The sequence below is a fragment of the Hemiscyllium ocellatum genome, chromosome 10 (assembly GCF_020745735.1).
Source record: "Hemiscyllium ocellatum isolate sHemOce1 chromosome 10, sHemOce1.pat.X.cur, whole genome shotgun sequence".
NCBI classification, from domain to species: domain Eukaryota; kingdom Metazoa; phylum Chordata; class Chondrichthyes; order Orectolobiformes; family Hemiscylliidae; genus Hemiscyllium; species Hemiscyllium ocellatum.
The window spans coordinates 16,857,194-16,874,439 of record NC_083410.1 but is presented as its reverse complement, the minus strand read 5'-3'; the positions used below and the strand labels follow the sequence as shown (position 1 = coordinate 16,874,439).

The window sequence follows — 17,246 nt, the reverse complement described above, 5'->3', positions numbered from 1 at the left end:
CATAATTTCTCCAGTGCTCTGTATTCCAGGAGAACTTTACTTTTTATGTATCAATTTTATATTCTGATCATTTTAAAGGACACCATAAATATGTAGTTTAAGTGTCTGTCTGCACGCTGCAAAATGGTTCTTATAGTAATAAAACACTAACAAAGTTAGCCGCTTCAGTGTTAATTTACTACTTGTTTGACTTTGTTTATAGTGAAGGGGATGTGGTTAGCCTGCACTTACTTCAGTTGGCGTTTGGTGATCGCAAGTGTTTATCTTCAGGACAAATCCTCTATGAGGTAACATTTCGTTCCTATGGAACCATGTATTTCAATGTATGCAAAAAGGTAACTTAAGTTAGTATTGAACAAATTATAGTTTTTCATTATAGTTTGGGACGAAATTTAAAAAGTTTTGCATGTTAATGTTTTTTAAAGAGGTATTTACAATTTTATGAATTCAAACAGTCTAATCAAGTCTGCTGTGCCATCCAGAGATCATGGCTGATCTTCCCTGCCTTAGTCCCATACCTTTGATTCACTTGCTGATGAAAATCTGTGTCTCACTAAATGACCCTCAGCAGCCATCTATGGAAAAGAATTCCACAGATACATTGCCCTCCTGAGGAAAAAATACTCTCTCAATTTCATCTTAAATGGACAACCCCTTACTCTGAGATTATCCTCTCTGGGGAAGAGCCTCTCCACATCTGCCCTGTCAAGCCCCAAATAATCCAGCTAGTGATTTCTCTGTTGTGTTGTTATGATGCAGTGTTCCTATCGGCCTATGTGGTTCCTAAGCGCTCTTTATATCTGTCTTACAGGACAGAAGGGCCATTTGGCCTATTTTGTCCATGCTGACCCAAAGACACCCAAATGCCCTTTCTAATCCCACCTTCCTCCACTTGGCCCATAACCTGTAGTTAAGGTGCAGATCCAGATGTACATGAAAGAGGTTAAAGTCTCTTCCTCCTTCACCAACTCAGACACCCAGAATTCCAGACATCTCCATCTACTGTGTAAAATGTTTTTCTTCACTTCCCCTCTCCTCATCCTTCTGCCACTTAGCTTGCATCTATGACCCCTAGTTTTTGAGCTGATTGTCAAGGAGAAACAAGGTTCCTCCTGGCTATTCTGTCTCCCCTCATAATTTTGTATACCTCAGTCATAATGTCCCTTGTACTGCTCTGTTGCAAGGAAAAACAACCTTAACCTCTCCAATTTCTCCTCAGCTCAATTCTCCAGCCCTGGCAACATTCTTATAAATCTTCTCTGCAATGTCTTCAGAGCAATATATGTCCATCTTGTAATATGGTGACCAGAACTGTGAACAGCTCCAGTTGTGGCTGCCCCAGTGTCTTCCACAGTTCACCTTTATATCCCGACTTTTGTATTCTATAGCTCTGCCAATGAAGGAGTACATTCTATATGCAATAACTTCTTTACAACATTTTATCTAATTTTACTGCCACCTTTCAGGAATCTGAAGATTTGCACACAAAATTACTCACTTCATATACCCGACTCAGTATATTCCCATTTATTGCATATTCCCTTTTATGTTTGACCGCCCTAAATACATTACCACATACTTACCAGAGTTGATTTCCATCTGCCACCTTCCTGCCCATATCGCCAACTCATCCATATTGTTTTGGAGTTTTACAACTATCCTCTACATTACACAGCCAAAATTTGTGTTGTCTTTAAATTTCCCAATTATGCTGTCCACATTCAAGTCCAAATCATTCACATATAAGTCAAGCAGCAGGGATCCTGACACCGAGTCTTACAGAACACCATTTGAAACAGCTTTCCATTCATGTGTCTGTCTGTGCCCTTAGTTCACCTGTCTTGTTTATAATGCTCATTGAGTTCATCTGTCAATTTCCTTTAGAAGCTGTTTAATCCTCATTTCCTTTGTCTTTCGAGTCGCTCATTGCATCGCTAACATTCTACCGCCAATTTCCTGATTTGAATATAGCCCATTTTAGCCTACACTTCGGTTCCCATTTCCCTGCCGTACTAGTTTAAAATCACCACTAGAATGAGCAAAAGTCCTATGGAGATATTTGTCCCAGCTGTGTCCAGTTTCAGCCTGTCAGGCTTGTACAGATTCCACCTACCTCTGAAACTGTTGTAATGCCTTAGAATCTAAACTCCTCCCTGGTTACATTTTTGGAAGCCACACATTCATATATTCCTGCTTTCACTAGCACATGACACACTAGGAGTAATCCTGAAATTACTACATTTGAGGTCCTATATATTAACTTATCGTCTAACATCCTATATTCAGCTTTCAGCTTCTGATTCCTTTGTTTACTTATGTTGTGGTACACCTAGGTATTAACAACCCACTGGCTGCTCACCCTCTCCAGAATGACCTGCAGCTGCTCCATGACATCCCTGACCCTGGCACTAGGAAGGCAACATTTCATCCTGGATTCCTGTCTGCAGCCACAGAAGCATCTGTCCTTTCCCTGTACTGTTGAATCCCCTATCACTATAACCATGCTGCTTGTTCACCTCCCCTTCTGTGCAATAAAGCCACCCATAGTCCGATTAATTTGGCTGATGCTGCTTTTCTCTGAGAGGCCATCCTGACCCAAAAGAATCCAAAGTGATATAACTGTTTAAGCGGAGAATGATCACAGGGGTCTTCTGCACTTTGTTCCTGAGCCCTTTGCTTTGTCTGATGATTACTTATTCCTTTCTTCCCTGTGTAATTCTCACTTGTGTTGTGATCATCTTGCTTAGCATGCTATCCATGACATTCTCCACATCGCAGATGAGTGCGTTCACCCGCAGCTCCAGCTATGAAAAGTGGTTAGCCAGAAGCTGCAGCTGGACATAACTATTTCCACAGGAAGTTCTGGAAATATAGTTCTTATTTCCCATGTTGTGCATTAGGCACACGTCACCGGTATGAGGTCTTCTAACGTGATTTCTCTCTAGATTAAGCTAGTTACTCCCTTATAAGAAATTTTATTTAAGCTGGGAACCTTCCTTCATTTCAAACATTTCTATTATAATTGAAAAATCCCTACTTCAGCTAATATTATAATTTAAAAACTACAAAAAAAACTCTGCAGTTATCATTACCAATTAGTTGTCACCATGGGGACCATGTCATTTTCTGCACGGCCCAAACTGAGACTGAGCACTGTACTGCACTCAGTTTTTCAGCCTTGCTTACCTCCTGTCTCATCTCACTCTGTTTTCACCCAACTCCAAAGCACTCTGTTTAGCCAAGCAGCACACATCATGTAGCTGTGATTTGTAGACTTCTAGCCTTGGATCACTCTTGTCAAGTTGGAGATAATGTTATATCTAAGCAGAATAAATCCCAGGTTCCAATTTGTATTTGGAGTCTCTAAATGTTATTTTTATTGTTTTATAGGGCTTGGAATATTGTGAAGAGCGTTACACTCAAGATTTGACCTACGAAGCATTTTCTTCAAGGACTAGAAATACCAATGCTCGGCTGCTGGGCTGCCAAACTATAGAGAAATTTAAGAATCATGGAGATAGAGAAGAAAGTGTGAGTGAAGGTGAGTTTACAGTACTACTTTATTCAGAAAATGTGTGGAATTTTCTATCTCTTAAAGTTTAGGAAGTTGGAACTGTTGTTCACTTTGTTTTGTGCTGTGATGAACTGGATTTTCAACATTGTTATGAGGATGCAAAGTTTAAAACACATCTTGCACTGATAAGGACCAAAATAATTTAATAAATTGTAGTTTAGGCAGTTTTATTTGTAAAATACTTAGTGATATCCTGTTGCTTACAGGCAGCTCGCCAGACACCAGTGTATCAATTTTCAGTTGGCAGGTGAATACATATGGACAGCGGAAACCCTCCACCTATCTGGGCATATTTGATATCAATCGTTGGTATCATGCACAGATGCCTGATTCACTAAGGTTAGACTTTTGAATTTCCTTATTTTTCTCTTCATAACTAATATTAAAATTACAATTGGACATCCATAAGGCATTGAATTGGCTGGCTAATTTGGCGGGTGTGAGAAATTTATTGCAAATGGAGGTATTGTTCTGATACTGATTTGTAAAAGTAGAGTTAGCTCTTAGTGCATCTGGCTGTTAACTCAGTAGTGAACGTCTTGAAGGAAGGAGTGTTCCATTTCCTCATATTAATATCCGTCAGTTGGAGCACAGAAATTGTAAGCATTGCACGTTTCCACAAAATACCCCAAGCTATACTGAGAAAATCTGTTATTAACGTTGAGCATGCACAAGTGTGATAAAGTAAGTTTGTCTGCACGAGATCAAAGTGCAGAAATTATGCTATTTAGAAAACTGACATATGCATACTGACTGTTCAAAGATCTGATGCACTAAAAAAAATCAGTTCCGAGGATAGCATTCTATCTATTCTAGTAAGTGATCCAGCTTCCAGAAGATTAGTACCTCCTTCAGCAATCTCGAGTTTCTGTACAGGACATGATGGAACAGTTAAGTTGTTGCATCTATATTTTGCCTGAAAGTGTGTTTCAAAATGCAGAAAAATACCTACAGATTGTACAAAAGTAAACCACTGCAGATCCTGGAAACTTGAAATAAAATTAAATATTTTGGAAATACATAGCAAGTAAGACAGCATCTGTTGAAAGAATAGTTAGTGTTTCAGGTAGATGTCATTTTCACTAGAACAGGTACTGTTTGTTGCTAAATATGATTGTTTTCATTTCATGGTTTCTGCTTTACAGAGCAGGAGAGCAACTTCATAACTGCCCCTATTTTGCATTATGGTCTCTGGATGCTGTTGTGTGCATGACCTTTCCATATTATCTGCTGGATATCTTGGTACATGAAAGAAGCCTCAGCCGTGGAGTTCCTCCATCTTATCCACCACCGGAACAGTTCTTTAACCCTAGCACCTACAATTTTGGTGAGTGTAGTCAAAAAGTGTTATCATAGAATGCAATGTTTTTGTAATTAAATGGCAGTGAAGGTAAAAATTGATCAGTTGACTTCAGGGGATGAAATATAGGCCGTTTGTGAGCACCAAGCGTCTGCCTAATTTAATAAAGGCCAGTGTCTGATTTCAGTTTTTGAGTTGATTTTAGCTGGGAGTAATGGGGAAACTCCTGGCCCCTCACGATCAGGTAGACTGTTGAAATGGATTTTTGAGTTCCACGATGGTGTTTTGGCCACTTAACAAATTTAATCGTGAATCATCTATACTCATGGAAGCATATCTAATTAAAGAGCCAACCAAATAAGTTAAAATAGGAGCTAAACAGGGATGCATTTTCAACATTTGCATCTTGGAAACGTGCAATTTTAAATCTATGTTCAACCCTTGGTCAATGAGAGTAGGAATTTAAGAGCAGCACAAGCAAGAGAGAGACAGAGTCTGTCAGCAGCTATTACTTCAAATGCAGATTCTGCCTCTCCCATGTTGAATGCTGCAGCTTTAGAAAAGCTAATCGTGGATTCTGACTCTACCTTTTTCTGCTATCCAGAGACAATCTGTTTGGAGCATCAAGAGGCAGGAAAGACAGAATCTGTGATTGGAAAAGTTGCAACATCTACTGAGTGACAAGTCTAATCTATTCCCATCACACCCAATAGTTGGATGGGAAGCATTTTTCAAGACTGGGCTAGATGGAGGTCAGAGCCCAGCCCGGGACTCCACCTCCCTTTTAAGGGGATCCTGTGGGCTGACGTTTGATAAAGCGATCTTCCTGAGTTCCCACCAGAGCTTGGCAGTGTGGGCCATGAGAGAGAGCAGAACCAGCGTGAGAGTTGATTTATAGTGATTTGGTGCCAGTTCCTGGTCATTGGGCCCCAGCTTGTCTTGGTGTTGATGTAAGGCTGTTGGAAAGGCTAGGTTGTTGGGTGAGTGAATTGAGATTGTGAAGAGGGGCAAGTGACTACTGAAGTGGTGGGAAAGAAGAGATGTGAACATTTAGGATAAGTGTTGGTTGGGAGGGAATATTGAATACAGAAGCCTGTCTATATGGTGATGGGAAGAAGAATTAATTACAATGTGTAGGGAGAGAGAGGGGCCTTGCTGAGACTTCTGTCAATAGCAAATGTGTCAGAACCCAAAATGCATAAAATGTTTTAGTAAAGTACTTTTTATGTTTTCATGAGTGTAGACGTAATATTTTCTCTTGTTGTATATGCAGCCATACATTTTTTTTTCAGATTTTACTATGTTTTGTTTTTGCCATTGCCTGGGGTCATGTTAATTTTCAAAAGTTTTATGTGTGTGTGTTTTCTATGGATTCTGTGTCAGTGTTAGTTTCGCATCCCTAATTGTCGGAGTGAGTAGTAATGAGTTCAAATACCATAACGTATGCTATTTAAGCTGTGAAGCTCTGCCTTTACAATTCAGCAATGTTGTTAGTTTGGGTCTCATCCTGCAATACACACTAACTGTTTGGAATGTTGAAATGCCAATGTCACTTTAGAAATTTGATAGAAATGCATTGGAATTCTGTCTTAATGTAATGGAAAGTAAGCAGAGTAACTAATGTCCCTACCCTAATAATGCTGCCCGAGAATTCCTATCTGAAGTTGCCTGAATGTATTTACCTGATCACTTGTCAGAAAAATAAGTATTAAATCTTTGTTCAGACAGGCCACTGTAAGACCATAAGGCTGAGTGTAAAAGTAAGCCATTCGGCCTATCAAGTGTACTGTGCCATTCAATGAGATAATGGTTAATCTGATTATCCTCAAATCCAAGTTTCTGTCTTTCCTCGTAACTCTTGATTCCCTTGCTGATTAAAAATCTGTTTATCTTAGCTTTGAATATTTATAATAACAGAATCTCCACAGGTCTCTACGAAAAATAATTCCACAGATTCGCTACTCTGAGAAAAGAAATTTTTGCCATCTGTCTTAAATATATAACTCCTTACATTGAGAATCGCCTTCTAGTTCCTAAACTCTCCCAGAAGATAAAGGGAGCTCTCCATCTCGTGTATTTCAATGAAATTGCCACTTTATTCTTATAAACTCCAATGAGTGAAGACCTAACCTCGCCTCATCTCATAAGAAAATCCTTCGGCACATGGCATTGACCTAGTAAATCTTCCCTGGTTTGCCTGCAATGTCAGAATATCTTTCCTTGGATAAGGAGTCCCAAACTGTTCACAATTCTACTCTGAAAAGTTTTTAATGGGACTTGCCAACTTTTATACTTCATTCTTTTTGAAATAAAGGCCAACATTCCATTTTCCTTTCCGTTCCTTAATTTTCTGATTTAAACCATAAGGAAACCGACCATTCAGCCTCTCAAACCTCTCAGATGGCTCATCCTTCCTTCTTTTGGCTGCTCTCATCTCTGCATAGTTATACACCGAATCTCATTTATTTGTAGTTTACTGCTAGTGAAATAGAAATTAATACATATAATTATATCTTCCATTTACAATTGCTTAAGCCTTAAGCTTTGTAATTTTGTCTTTAAACTACTTTACTTTGTTATGGACTGGACCAAACTCCCTCAAAATATATCAAGGAGATAGCCTAGACCCTAACTTTTAAAATATTATTTAAAGGCAAGTATAAGGCACTGTATTCCAGATGTGATTTGATTGGTTCATTGCTCGACTTTAGGTAAAGTACATTTTATTCCTACAACATAGTTAAGCTACAAGTAGAAGAAAGAAGAATTGGCATAACGTTTTAGCTCTATTGAAATACTTAATAAAATAATATATTATTTTACGACCAATTGTTAGTTGTTCCAATACAGCAGCATCTCATTAATACACCTTTGGCAAAGGCAAATTCAGCAAAACAAATTTTTCTCACATTATCTCCTCCTGTCCAGGAGAAAGAAACACTGATATAAACAATCGGACAGTAAAAAGAACTCGAGCATTTTGTTCCAGCAGATTGGGAGCTGTTTCTATCAGCTTTAGCAGTCAACTCCAAACCCTAACTGAAAGCAAAACCGCAACCCTGAGTTTGTGTGAGCCTGACTCATGTATCTTTTTCTAAAAATACTCAGGGAGCTCAAAGCTGTTCACCCATTGTTTCTGAAGCAGGCATTCTGACATCATAGTGACAGCATCTCCACAAGAGAAATCGCAGAGAACAAATCTGCTCAAGGCAAAGAAGTATCGCAACCTCCCATTTTTAAGATTTTCCTTAAAATCAAACTTTTTGACCAGGATTTTGATAGTCTTTTAATATTTCTATGTAGCTTGATGTTAAATTCAATCTGACATACTTTTGTTACATTGGGACATTTTACCACATTTAAAGGTAATTTATAAATGCAACCTTTAATGGTTTATTTAGCTCAGATTTGAGAGTGTCAATTGATTCTCTCCCCCATGCTTTTACGTTGTTCCCCACATATTTCAGTCGACACTAGTAGCATAAGTTTTGTTCGTTTTTGTGATTGCTTTTCTTATGGAGTGAAATGTTGAGTCTGAAAGTGTGAATAGTGCAAATGGGAATTGCATGATGCAGGATTTCAATTCATTTGTTTCGTTTAAATGGTTGAAACTTTGTTTTTACATGGAGATTAAGCTGAAGACTGTGTTTGAACTTACTTTCGGAATATAAACAAATAAATTATTTGCTTTTCTTTTCCAGATGCAACGTGTTTGATAAATTCGGGCCTTGTGCACATAACATGCTCTGGGTTTCAGAAAGAGGTGAGATTTTAAATGAACTGTAGATATTTAAATGTCACAGGAACGCGTGTAGACCGTTCATCCCCTTGAGCCTATTCTGCTCTTCAGTGAGATTGTGGCTGATCTGTAGCCTAACTCTACATACCCGCTTTTTGCCGACATTCCCTTAATACCTGTGTTTAATTTTTAAAAAACTATCTCTGATTTAAAATTCACAGCTAGCCTCCAGGATACATGAACATAAACTAGTACCAAACTTCCATCCTCTGTGCATAGGAGTGCTTCCTAACATCCTGAATGGTCTGGCCCTAATTTTTAGACAATGCATCCTAGTTCAAGAAAAAGACATGACCCATTCTCACTACTAACCTTACATACACATGAGGAAGGCACCTCTTCAACTGAGATAACATATCCATCCAAGGACTAGCACAAGAATTCCTAGAAGCATGGTGTTCCATCTGGAACTCTTATCAACAAACACATTGACTTGGACCCCATTTACTACCCTGTGAGAAAATGAGCTTGCAAGTGACATCACTGCTGCTAGTGACAGCACCAACCCAAGGAAACCTAAACACACAAATAGAAAGTGGGTCACTAACACCAGTACTTCACCAGAGGCTCACTGATGTTACCTAGTATGGTGATGAAATGTTTGAAAATGAACCTGCCAGCTCAGCGAACAAACTTGCATCCAGAACCTCAACCTGAGCAACAAATCTTCTCAAAACTCATTTAAAATTAACAGCTGAGCTAGCATCAACTGTCATTTGTGGAAGAGTGTTCCAAACCTCCATCCTCTGTGCGTAGGAGTGCTTTCTAACCTCCTGAATGGTCTGGCCCTAATTTTTAGACAATGCATCCTAGTTCAAGAATTTCCAAAAATTGGAAGTAGTTTATTTTGCCTATCTTTTCCTATTAATATTTTGAAGATTTTGATCAGATCACCTAAGTTTTAGAGAAAACACTTCGTTTAACTGAGGTAATTATAAACTTAGAGAACAATCTAATTGCAACTTTATCATTGTGAAATAATTAAACCTGAAGTTTCAGAGTGAACTTGACCCAGAGTACTACTTAAACTGACTGACGTAGGAGAAAAAAAACAATGAGAGACTAAGTGCCTGAGGCGGGTGGGAGAAAATGAGTAAAGGTAGGGATAAAAATGGGAGTAACATCCTGTGACCGAAATCCTTTTGGACTTAATGAAAATATCTTTTGTTAATTTGACTATAACCATATCTTTTTAAAAATAATTGTTAAACTTGACAACAGTACTTTGGTCTGTGATGCTACATTTTGATGACATTCAATTACTCTGGTCATCATTTGAACTGGAGTAATGAATTTGCACTGTTTGAGTGCAGTTAATTTGAATTCTAACTTCTTAGTCGACGCACTGGTCATTCTTAACATTTGTCGCCCAGGGAACTGACCTTTAGTTTTACAATCTTCTCAACTGGATCCAGGCCTTATTTCACTGTACCATCACTTCAGTAAATCTACAATTTCTACGTTTTCTTGTGGGATGCTGATTCTAGATTGCTGAATAGGCAGCAGAAAATAAGGATAAATGGATCATCTTCTGGTTTGAAAAGCTGCAACCAGTTGAGTACAATACAGGGATCAGTGCTGAGACCTGAACTATTTACAAGCCATTTCATTTACTTGGATGAAGGTACTGAATCATGTATGGTAGCTAACTTTACCTATTACACCGATGTAGATAGCAAAATAAGTTTTCAAGAGGGAAAGAGATAAGGGACAAGGAATAAGTGAGTATACAAAAATTTGACAGTATAATGTGGGGAAAGAGGTTTTAAGAATTCTTGCTTGGTGTGATTTTTATCATAAATGTTAATATGCTGAGAACTTTGAAGAATTGTTTATCACTACATTACTGATATCTAGTTTTGTTGTCTAGACATTGAATTACTTGAAGAAGGCTGGTCCTTTTCTTAGTGAAGCTATACCTGATGGTTATAGTCGTTGTCTGATGGCTGGCCTTCTCTCTCCAAGGCTTGCAGATATACAGCCTTCTTGTCTCTCACAAGTAAGTTGAGAATGAAAGTACTGTAATATCTTCTGATGAATATTGAGTGCCTTGACTCATCATATCATGTTTGACAATTATCAAGTACTTTGTATGCTGAATTTTGTTTTATCCGTTCTGTCGTTTGGATTAAGTGCTCAGCCACTGGTATTACCAGACAAAACTGATAGTGATCATTCTCCAAGAACTCTGTACTACTTCATTCCAGGGACTGGCGGTATTTGCTGGTGACTCCGATAAGGAGCGTCTCAATTCCTAATGGCCTCCATTCATGTTTCGGTTACTGGCAGATATAGTCCTGCTTTTTTGGTCTTCCAAGCTGACCAACTGCTTCTGAAAGAAAATGCACGTAACTCTCCAGATTGGCTACTGGCAAACTAAATTCATGGTACTGCTATCCTCCTGGATGATCCAGATAGAGATTTGTTATTTATTTTCAATTTCCAAACCTATACCTTGATCTGTTAATTTTGTGAATACTTCTGGAATTTCCTTTTGTTTACTAAATGTTTGTCAAACTTTGAGGAATTAAATGCACAGATTTCATCTTTAACAAAGATACACAGCAATTTTTTCCTCCAGAGTTACTGTCTTGTGGTCTCCAGCTAAACACTTCTTCTATGGCTCTCTCCCTTCTAACTTTGAAAATACCAATGAAACAACCTGTGGTGCATAACTACCTTTGTAACCTGGTGAATTCTGAATTCCAAAGTTTCAATTGCCTTCCTTTTGCCTATCAATTTCTTCAAAACTGAAAGTTTCTATGCAAAGAAAGTATGCAATTATATAGAAGACAGGTCTGCGGCTGCTGGAGATCAGAGTTGAGTGTGAGTTGCTGAAAAAGCACAGCAGGTCAGGCAGCATCCTGATGAAGGGCTCAGGCCCGAAACGTCAATTTTCCTGCTCCTTGGATGTTGCCTGACCTGCTGTGCTTTTACAGCAACACACTTTCAATTATGCAATTATATACTCGCAATGCAGCCTGGCAACATCTGAGGAGCGAAGAATAATTCTCATTTAAGTCAAATGTGATGTGCCACTTTCTCTAAATGAGTCCAATTCAGTTTGTAGCAATAACTCTGATTCTCTCCCGACACGCGCTGCCTGACTTGCTGTGTAATTTCCTGCATCTTGTTTTTTTCATATTTCCAGGACCTTCAGTGTTTTGATTTTATTTTAGTTTTTGACAGACAGATCCTCATTGTGTTGTATTGAAAATCTTGAAATCTTAAGCATCTTTTAAGCTTGCAGTCAAATGAAATTTGCATCTTCTAGCAATCAAACTGATATATTCTTTCACATCTTTGTAAAATGCACACCGCATGGAATGATAATTATTGTGCCTTTCACAAAGAATCACTACTTTATTGATAGAGGGGACAAGATATAATATTTTAACAACAAAAATGCTCTGCTTTAGTCACCACTTGGCAGGAAACCTTTTAAGCATTTGTTTTTGATGGAATCTGGTTCTTATGTAAACTTCTAAATATCTAAGAGTTCTGACTGCATCCGAGCACTAAGATCTGAAGGTAGGGAGCAATCAACAGAAGTTAGCATATTGAATCACAAAGCATGTTGGTGGGTATTTCATTGCTGTACTTTCCTCTGAACAAGTCTATGAATTAGCTGTTTTTTTTTTCAATTCTGTCAGATGACTATGGCGTTAACACGTAAGCAGCAATGATCAAATAATTCAGGGCCAGTTTGTTCTCCCAACTGAATTTATCATCTCTTAAGTCTTGGCAGCTATTTGATGAGATGTCAGAAGTTCATTTCTTTGAGGTTGTGCTAATCAGTATATTTCAGTGGAGTTTTGCAGCATTGAAGTGGAGGTGACAAAGTTCACATATGACTTACTTTTATCCTTTTGACTATGCATCCCCATAACCTGCTTCCTGTAAGATTCCGAATTATTCTGCTAGTTTCTCCGTCTCCTACCGCACCTGTTTTGATGATGCCATCTTCAATAAGGAGGTCTCCACCTTCCTTAATCAAAGATTCCCAGCATCATGGTTGGTAGAGCCCTCAACTGGGTTCAACCCGTTTCCCAAAATTAGTTCCTCACCCTCTATCTTCCCTCCCAAAACGTCGATATGGTCCCCCTGGCCCTCGCCAACCGTCCCACCAACATCCACATCCAGAGGTTCATCAGCCACCATTTCCATCACTTCCAGCGGGGTGCCATCAAATCACATTCCCCTACTCTTCCTTGTCAGCCTTCCGCAAGGACCATCCCCTCTGGGACACCCTGATCCACTCCTCCACCTCCAACCCATTCTCACAACCCATGGCATCTTCCCCTACAATCGCAGAAGGTGTAACCCCTGCCTGTTTGCTTCCTCTCTACTGTGTCCAAGGCCCCAGGTGAAGCAGCACTTAACCTGCATTTCACTCAGCCTGGTCTACTGTATTCTCTGCTCACGATCTGGTTTCCTCTACATTGGGGAAACAAGGTGCAGACTGGGTGAACGCTTTGCAGAATCCCTACATTCTGTCTGCAGAAAAGATCCTGAATGTGCAGTTGCTTGCCACTTCAACACATCACCGCATTCTTTGGCCAATATCTTTGTCTCAGGTTTGCTGCAGTGCTACAGTGAAATTAGTGAGCGATGAAAGAACAACACCTAATTTCTGCTTGCGAACTGTGCAGCCTTCAACAATTTTATGGCTTGAGCACGTTTCCTCATGTTTTCCTTCACCCTGTTATACTGGCTGTTATCACACACTACCCGTTGTTAGCCACTATTGTCCCCATTAGCAGCTATTCATTTTTCCCAGATTGATATTAAACCACTTCTTTCTCCAACTGTTTTCTTTCTCTTTGGACTCTATCTCCCATCTATTATTTACTCCACACACCCCCATCTCTGTATAAAAACTACTCTTTTCCTAGATACAATCAACTCTGATTTTTCTCCACAGATGCTGCCAGACCTGTTGCGATTTTCCAACAATTTCTGTATTTGTTTCAGATTTCCAGCATCTGCCTCTGTTTAACTTTTTAGCCACTTAGCCGATAATGATTTACTCAGTGTATGTCTCAGTAATTGATTTTAAAATGTGCAAACTAGGCTCTGACTTGCAGGTTATATGTATTTTCTGAGTTGCATATAAAAAGTACTTGTGAATTTTGTGGTTAATCCATACAATGGGCAGTGCATCGTTGCTAGTGTATGATGCATTCAATTTGATGCTTATTTTGCCAGATTACTTGAGATTCATTTTTATTTTATATTGACTTTGTAGATGTCCCTGTGGAAATAGACTTTCAAAGCTATGGGGAGATACCTGGATTGTTAACTTAATTATAACACTTTTTTTTGTTTTACTAAGGAGGAGAAACTTGAAGCAATTTTGTCAGCAGCTGTAGAATCGAGTTCCTTAGGATTAATAACTGGATGCATCAGACAATGGACAGCAGAAGGTAAGCCTGAAGTTAAAACCTGTTGAAAATAATCCTGTTTCAACCTGGTTACACTCTTGTTCATTTTACAGTTTGTATTAGTTTTGCAATTTGATTTTGAAAATGTGATAGAACAGAATATATCAAGTCAATAAAATGGTTTTTAAATCTCTACGTTTTCAACATAAGTTCCAAAAATTAGTGTGGCCATTCTGATCTTTATAATTTTGTAATTCTGGATTAGTTTTAAAAGTAATTGACACCATTGAAGCTGTATGTTTACAGAGGCCTCGGCAATTTTATTTGGACTGAAAAATATGTAAGCATACAGTATTGCCCTCATTTTACTTCACACAAGTGACTAATGGAAAGTTGAAAGCTTTCAATTGAACTCCACTGAAAGCTTTGAGGGACTAAGTCCTTTTTGCTTCAAAACTGTGAAAAGGACCAATATGTAAAGTCTGAAACAGGCAAGAGGAGTCCAGAGATTATTTAAAGCATGCTGCCAGGTTCAATTGTGGAGTATCATGAACTAAAGACTATTTTTCCAACCTCTTCTGAAAATGGTGATTTCCAAGTGTGCAGACTCACAAGTATCCATTGTTCTCTATTATCTCATCCCAAACTTAGTTTATTCACACATGTGTGATAGATATATTGGCTATGGGGGGGATATTACAGGGGAAAATCCTTGATCAGAATGTACCTTTTTTTTTGACTTGCCCAACAAAGATTGTTAGCCTTCGCCAATCATCAGCAAAGTAATTGAAGGTGCTGTCAACAGTTCCCCTTTTGAGATCATGTTGTCCAAGCATGGACAAGGCTTAAATGAGGTCGGGGCTGATTGGGCCTGGTGAATCCCAAACTCCTTGTCAGTGACAAAAACAGAACTTGCTGGAAAAACTCAGCAGATCTGGGGATCACCAGATGAAATGAGGTCAGTGATCATAGTTGATACAGTGGCTTGATGTTCCATGATGGAGTCGTGGTCCAGTGGGAGATAGGAGGTATCTGAGACCTGGCGCTCAGCCTCTGAAATGCAGAGATCACTACGTCAGACTACAACAGCACCACCCTTACCAGTAGGCTTAATAACAAAATCAGGATTGGATCTAAGAGCACAGATTGCAGTCAGGTTGGATTGGGTGAGGGGTGCAGAGGAATTGAAGCAACAGTGTCTGTTTGTCAGTAAGCAGTTTTTGGTAGATGCCACTACTGATGACACCTTCCATCAATCCTTTGATGATCTGAAAATACATTGGAGCAAAAACAAGCCATACCCAGGCAATTTTCTGCATTGGGTAGATACCCATTGTGTTGTAACATACAAGAATAGCTTTGCTACTACCTGCCAGCATGTTGTTAAAACATCATGCCTTTAATTTTGCAGTATCCAGTGACTTCAGCTGATTTTTGCTATCACATGATGTGCATTTAATTGGCTGAAGAATGGTATCTACATTGCTAGGAATCTCCACCTGGAAGCTGATTAGGAACATTTTATTCAGCTGTTCTAGTTGAAGGTGCTTTCAGATGCTTAAGCCTTTTCTTTTTGTTGAATGCTCCCATGATTCAGGATGTGGAGCCTTATCCTCTATGACTGGATGTGGCAGGGCTGCAGAGTTTTGATCTGATCTGTTGATTGTAGGATTGTGTGGTTGTTGTTTACTGCTTGGTAAGTAGTGTTGTAACAGGTTGACACCATGTTTTTACCTCTGCGTGGTGCTTCTCCTGGAATGCTGTCCTGCATTCTTCATTTGAATCAGTCCCACTTTTCTTAAGTATTTGTCTCTATAAACTTCCTGTTCAAATGAAAAGGGAAATCCACCTTCGGAGGCCCTGAAAAGACAAAAAATTACAACCATTTGGTGAAAGACTGAGAATAGCTATATCCACTACATCAAGTTATTAGAAAGAATCTGAAGGGGATAAAAGAAATCCTTGGTACCTATGATCAGAAGTCTGCTTCTGAATTTTTTTTTTTGCCTCCTCTTTCCCCATACCCAATATTTGTTATTTCTTGTCATAGGATCATAGGAATTAGGAGCAAGAGCAGGCAATTCAGCTCTTCAAGTCCCTTCTGCCATTTAACATGATCATGACTGATCCTTACCAGGCTCAATTTGTCTCTCCTGCCTGTTCCCCATAACCCTTTACTCCACATTTCATTAGAAACATATCTACTTATTTATTAAATCTGTTGATTGATTCTGCTTTCACCTCTGGGGTAGTGAGTTCCACAGTTTGACAACCCTCTGCAGTAATTTCTCCTCATCTCAGTTTTGAACCTACCTCTTCTCACTCAATGTCCTCTTGCTCTCCTATGTGAGACAGTCTCGAGTATTTGTTCAACATCCACTTTATCAATTCCCTTTAGCGTTTTATATACTTCAGTCAGATTCCTCCCATCCACTTCATTCTTCTGAACTGTACAAGTACAAGCTGAAGCTATTTAACCACTCCTTCTACAAGAGTGCTTTCATCCCTGGAATCAATCTGGTGAACCTCTTCTCTTCTGAACTGCCACCATATCCTTCCTCAAGTAGGGAGACCAAAACTGGATACAGTACTCCAGGTGTGGTATTACCAATGTCTCGTATAATTGCTTTTTTAAATATATAATCCAATGCTTTTGCAACAAATGCTAGGATTCCATTTGCTTTTCTTATTATATGCTACATCTACATACGCACTTCTGCGATTCATGCACAAAGACGCCCAAGATGCCTCTGCACTGATTCATTTTGAATCTGCTTTGCATTTAAATAATAATTTACCCTTTTAATTTTCTGGCCAAAATGAACAACCTCACACTTATCCACATTTAAACTCCATGCCACATTCTGGCCCATTCACCTGCCAATATCCATTAGCCTGCCAATATCCATTAGCCTACCAATATCCATCTGTAAGCTCTATCTACTCTTCATAGTTAGCTCTCCCAACTATTTTAGTATCATCGAATTTTGCTATGTTACACTCTGTCTCTGCTGGCTTGTCTCAGTGTGTTTATCTGTTTGTGTATTGGAATTCTAATTAAGATTTACAGATTAGTCATTCAACTTATTGGTATAGGTTTTAAACACTGATTATCAATAAATTTTCTTGTTAGTGGAGAAAACTTGCTATGCACGTTTCTTTTAACCTAAGTTAGACAGACTAAATTGG

General features: G+C 38.9%; 1 protein-coding gene across 6 annotated transcripts in view; it reads left to right on the top strand.

The window, feature by feature from the left end:
- Positions 1 to 17,246, top strand: part of ahctf1 (AT hook containing transcription factor 1) — a 101,987-nt gene that overhangs the window by 22,676 nt on the left and 62,065 nt on the right. For all 6 annotated transcript variants that reach the window (XM_060831291.1, XM_060831292.1, XM_060831293.1 and 3 more), the window contains 7 exons: positions 203 to 287; positions 3,391 to 3,541; positions 3,781 to 3,913; positions 4,720 to 4,901; positions 8,576 to 8,637; positions 10,544 to 10,672; positions 14,009 to 14,099. In XM_060831291.1, the coding sequence (XP_060687274.1) occupies positions 203 to 287; positions 3,391 to 3,541; positions 3,781 to 3,913; positions 4,720 to 4,901; positions 8,576 to 8,637; positions 10,544 to 10,672; positions 14,009 to 14,099 (833 nt within the window). The remainder of the gene's footprint in view (positions 1 to 202; positions 288 to 3,390; positions 3,542 to 3,780; positions 3,914 to 4,719; positions 4,902 to 8,575; positions 8,638 to 10,543; positions 10,673 to 14,008; positions 14,100 to 17,246) is intronic.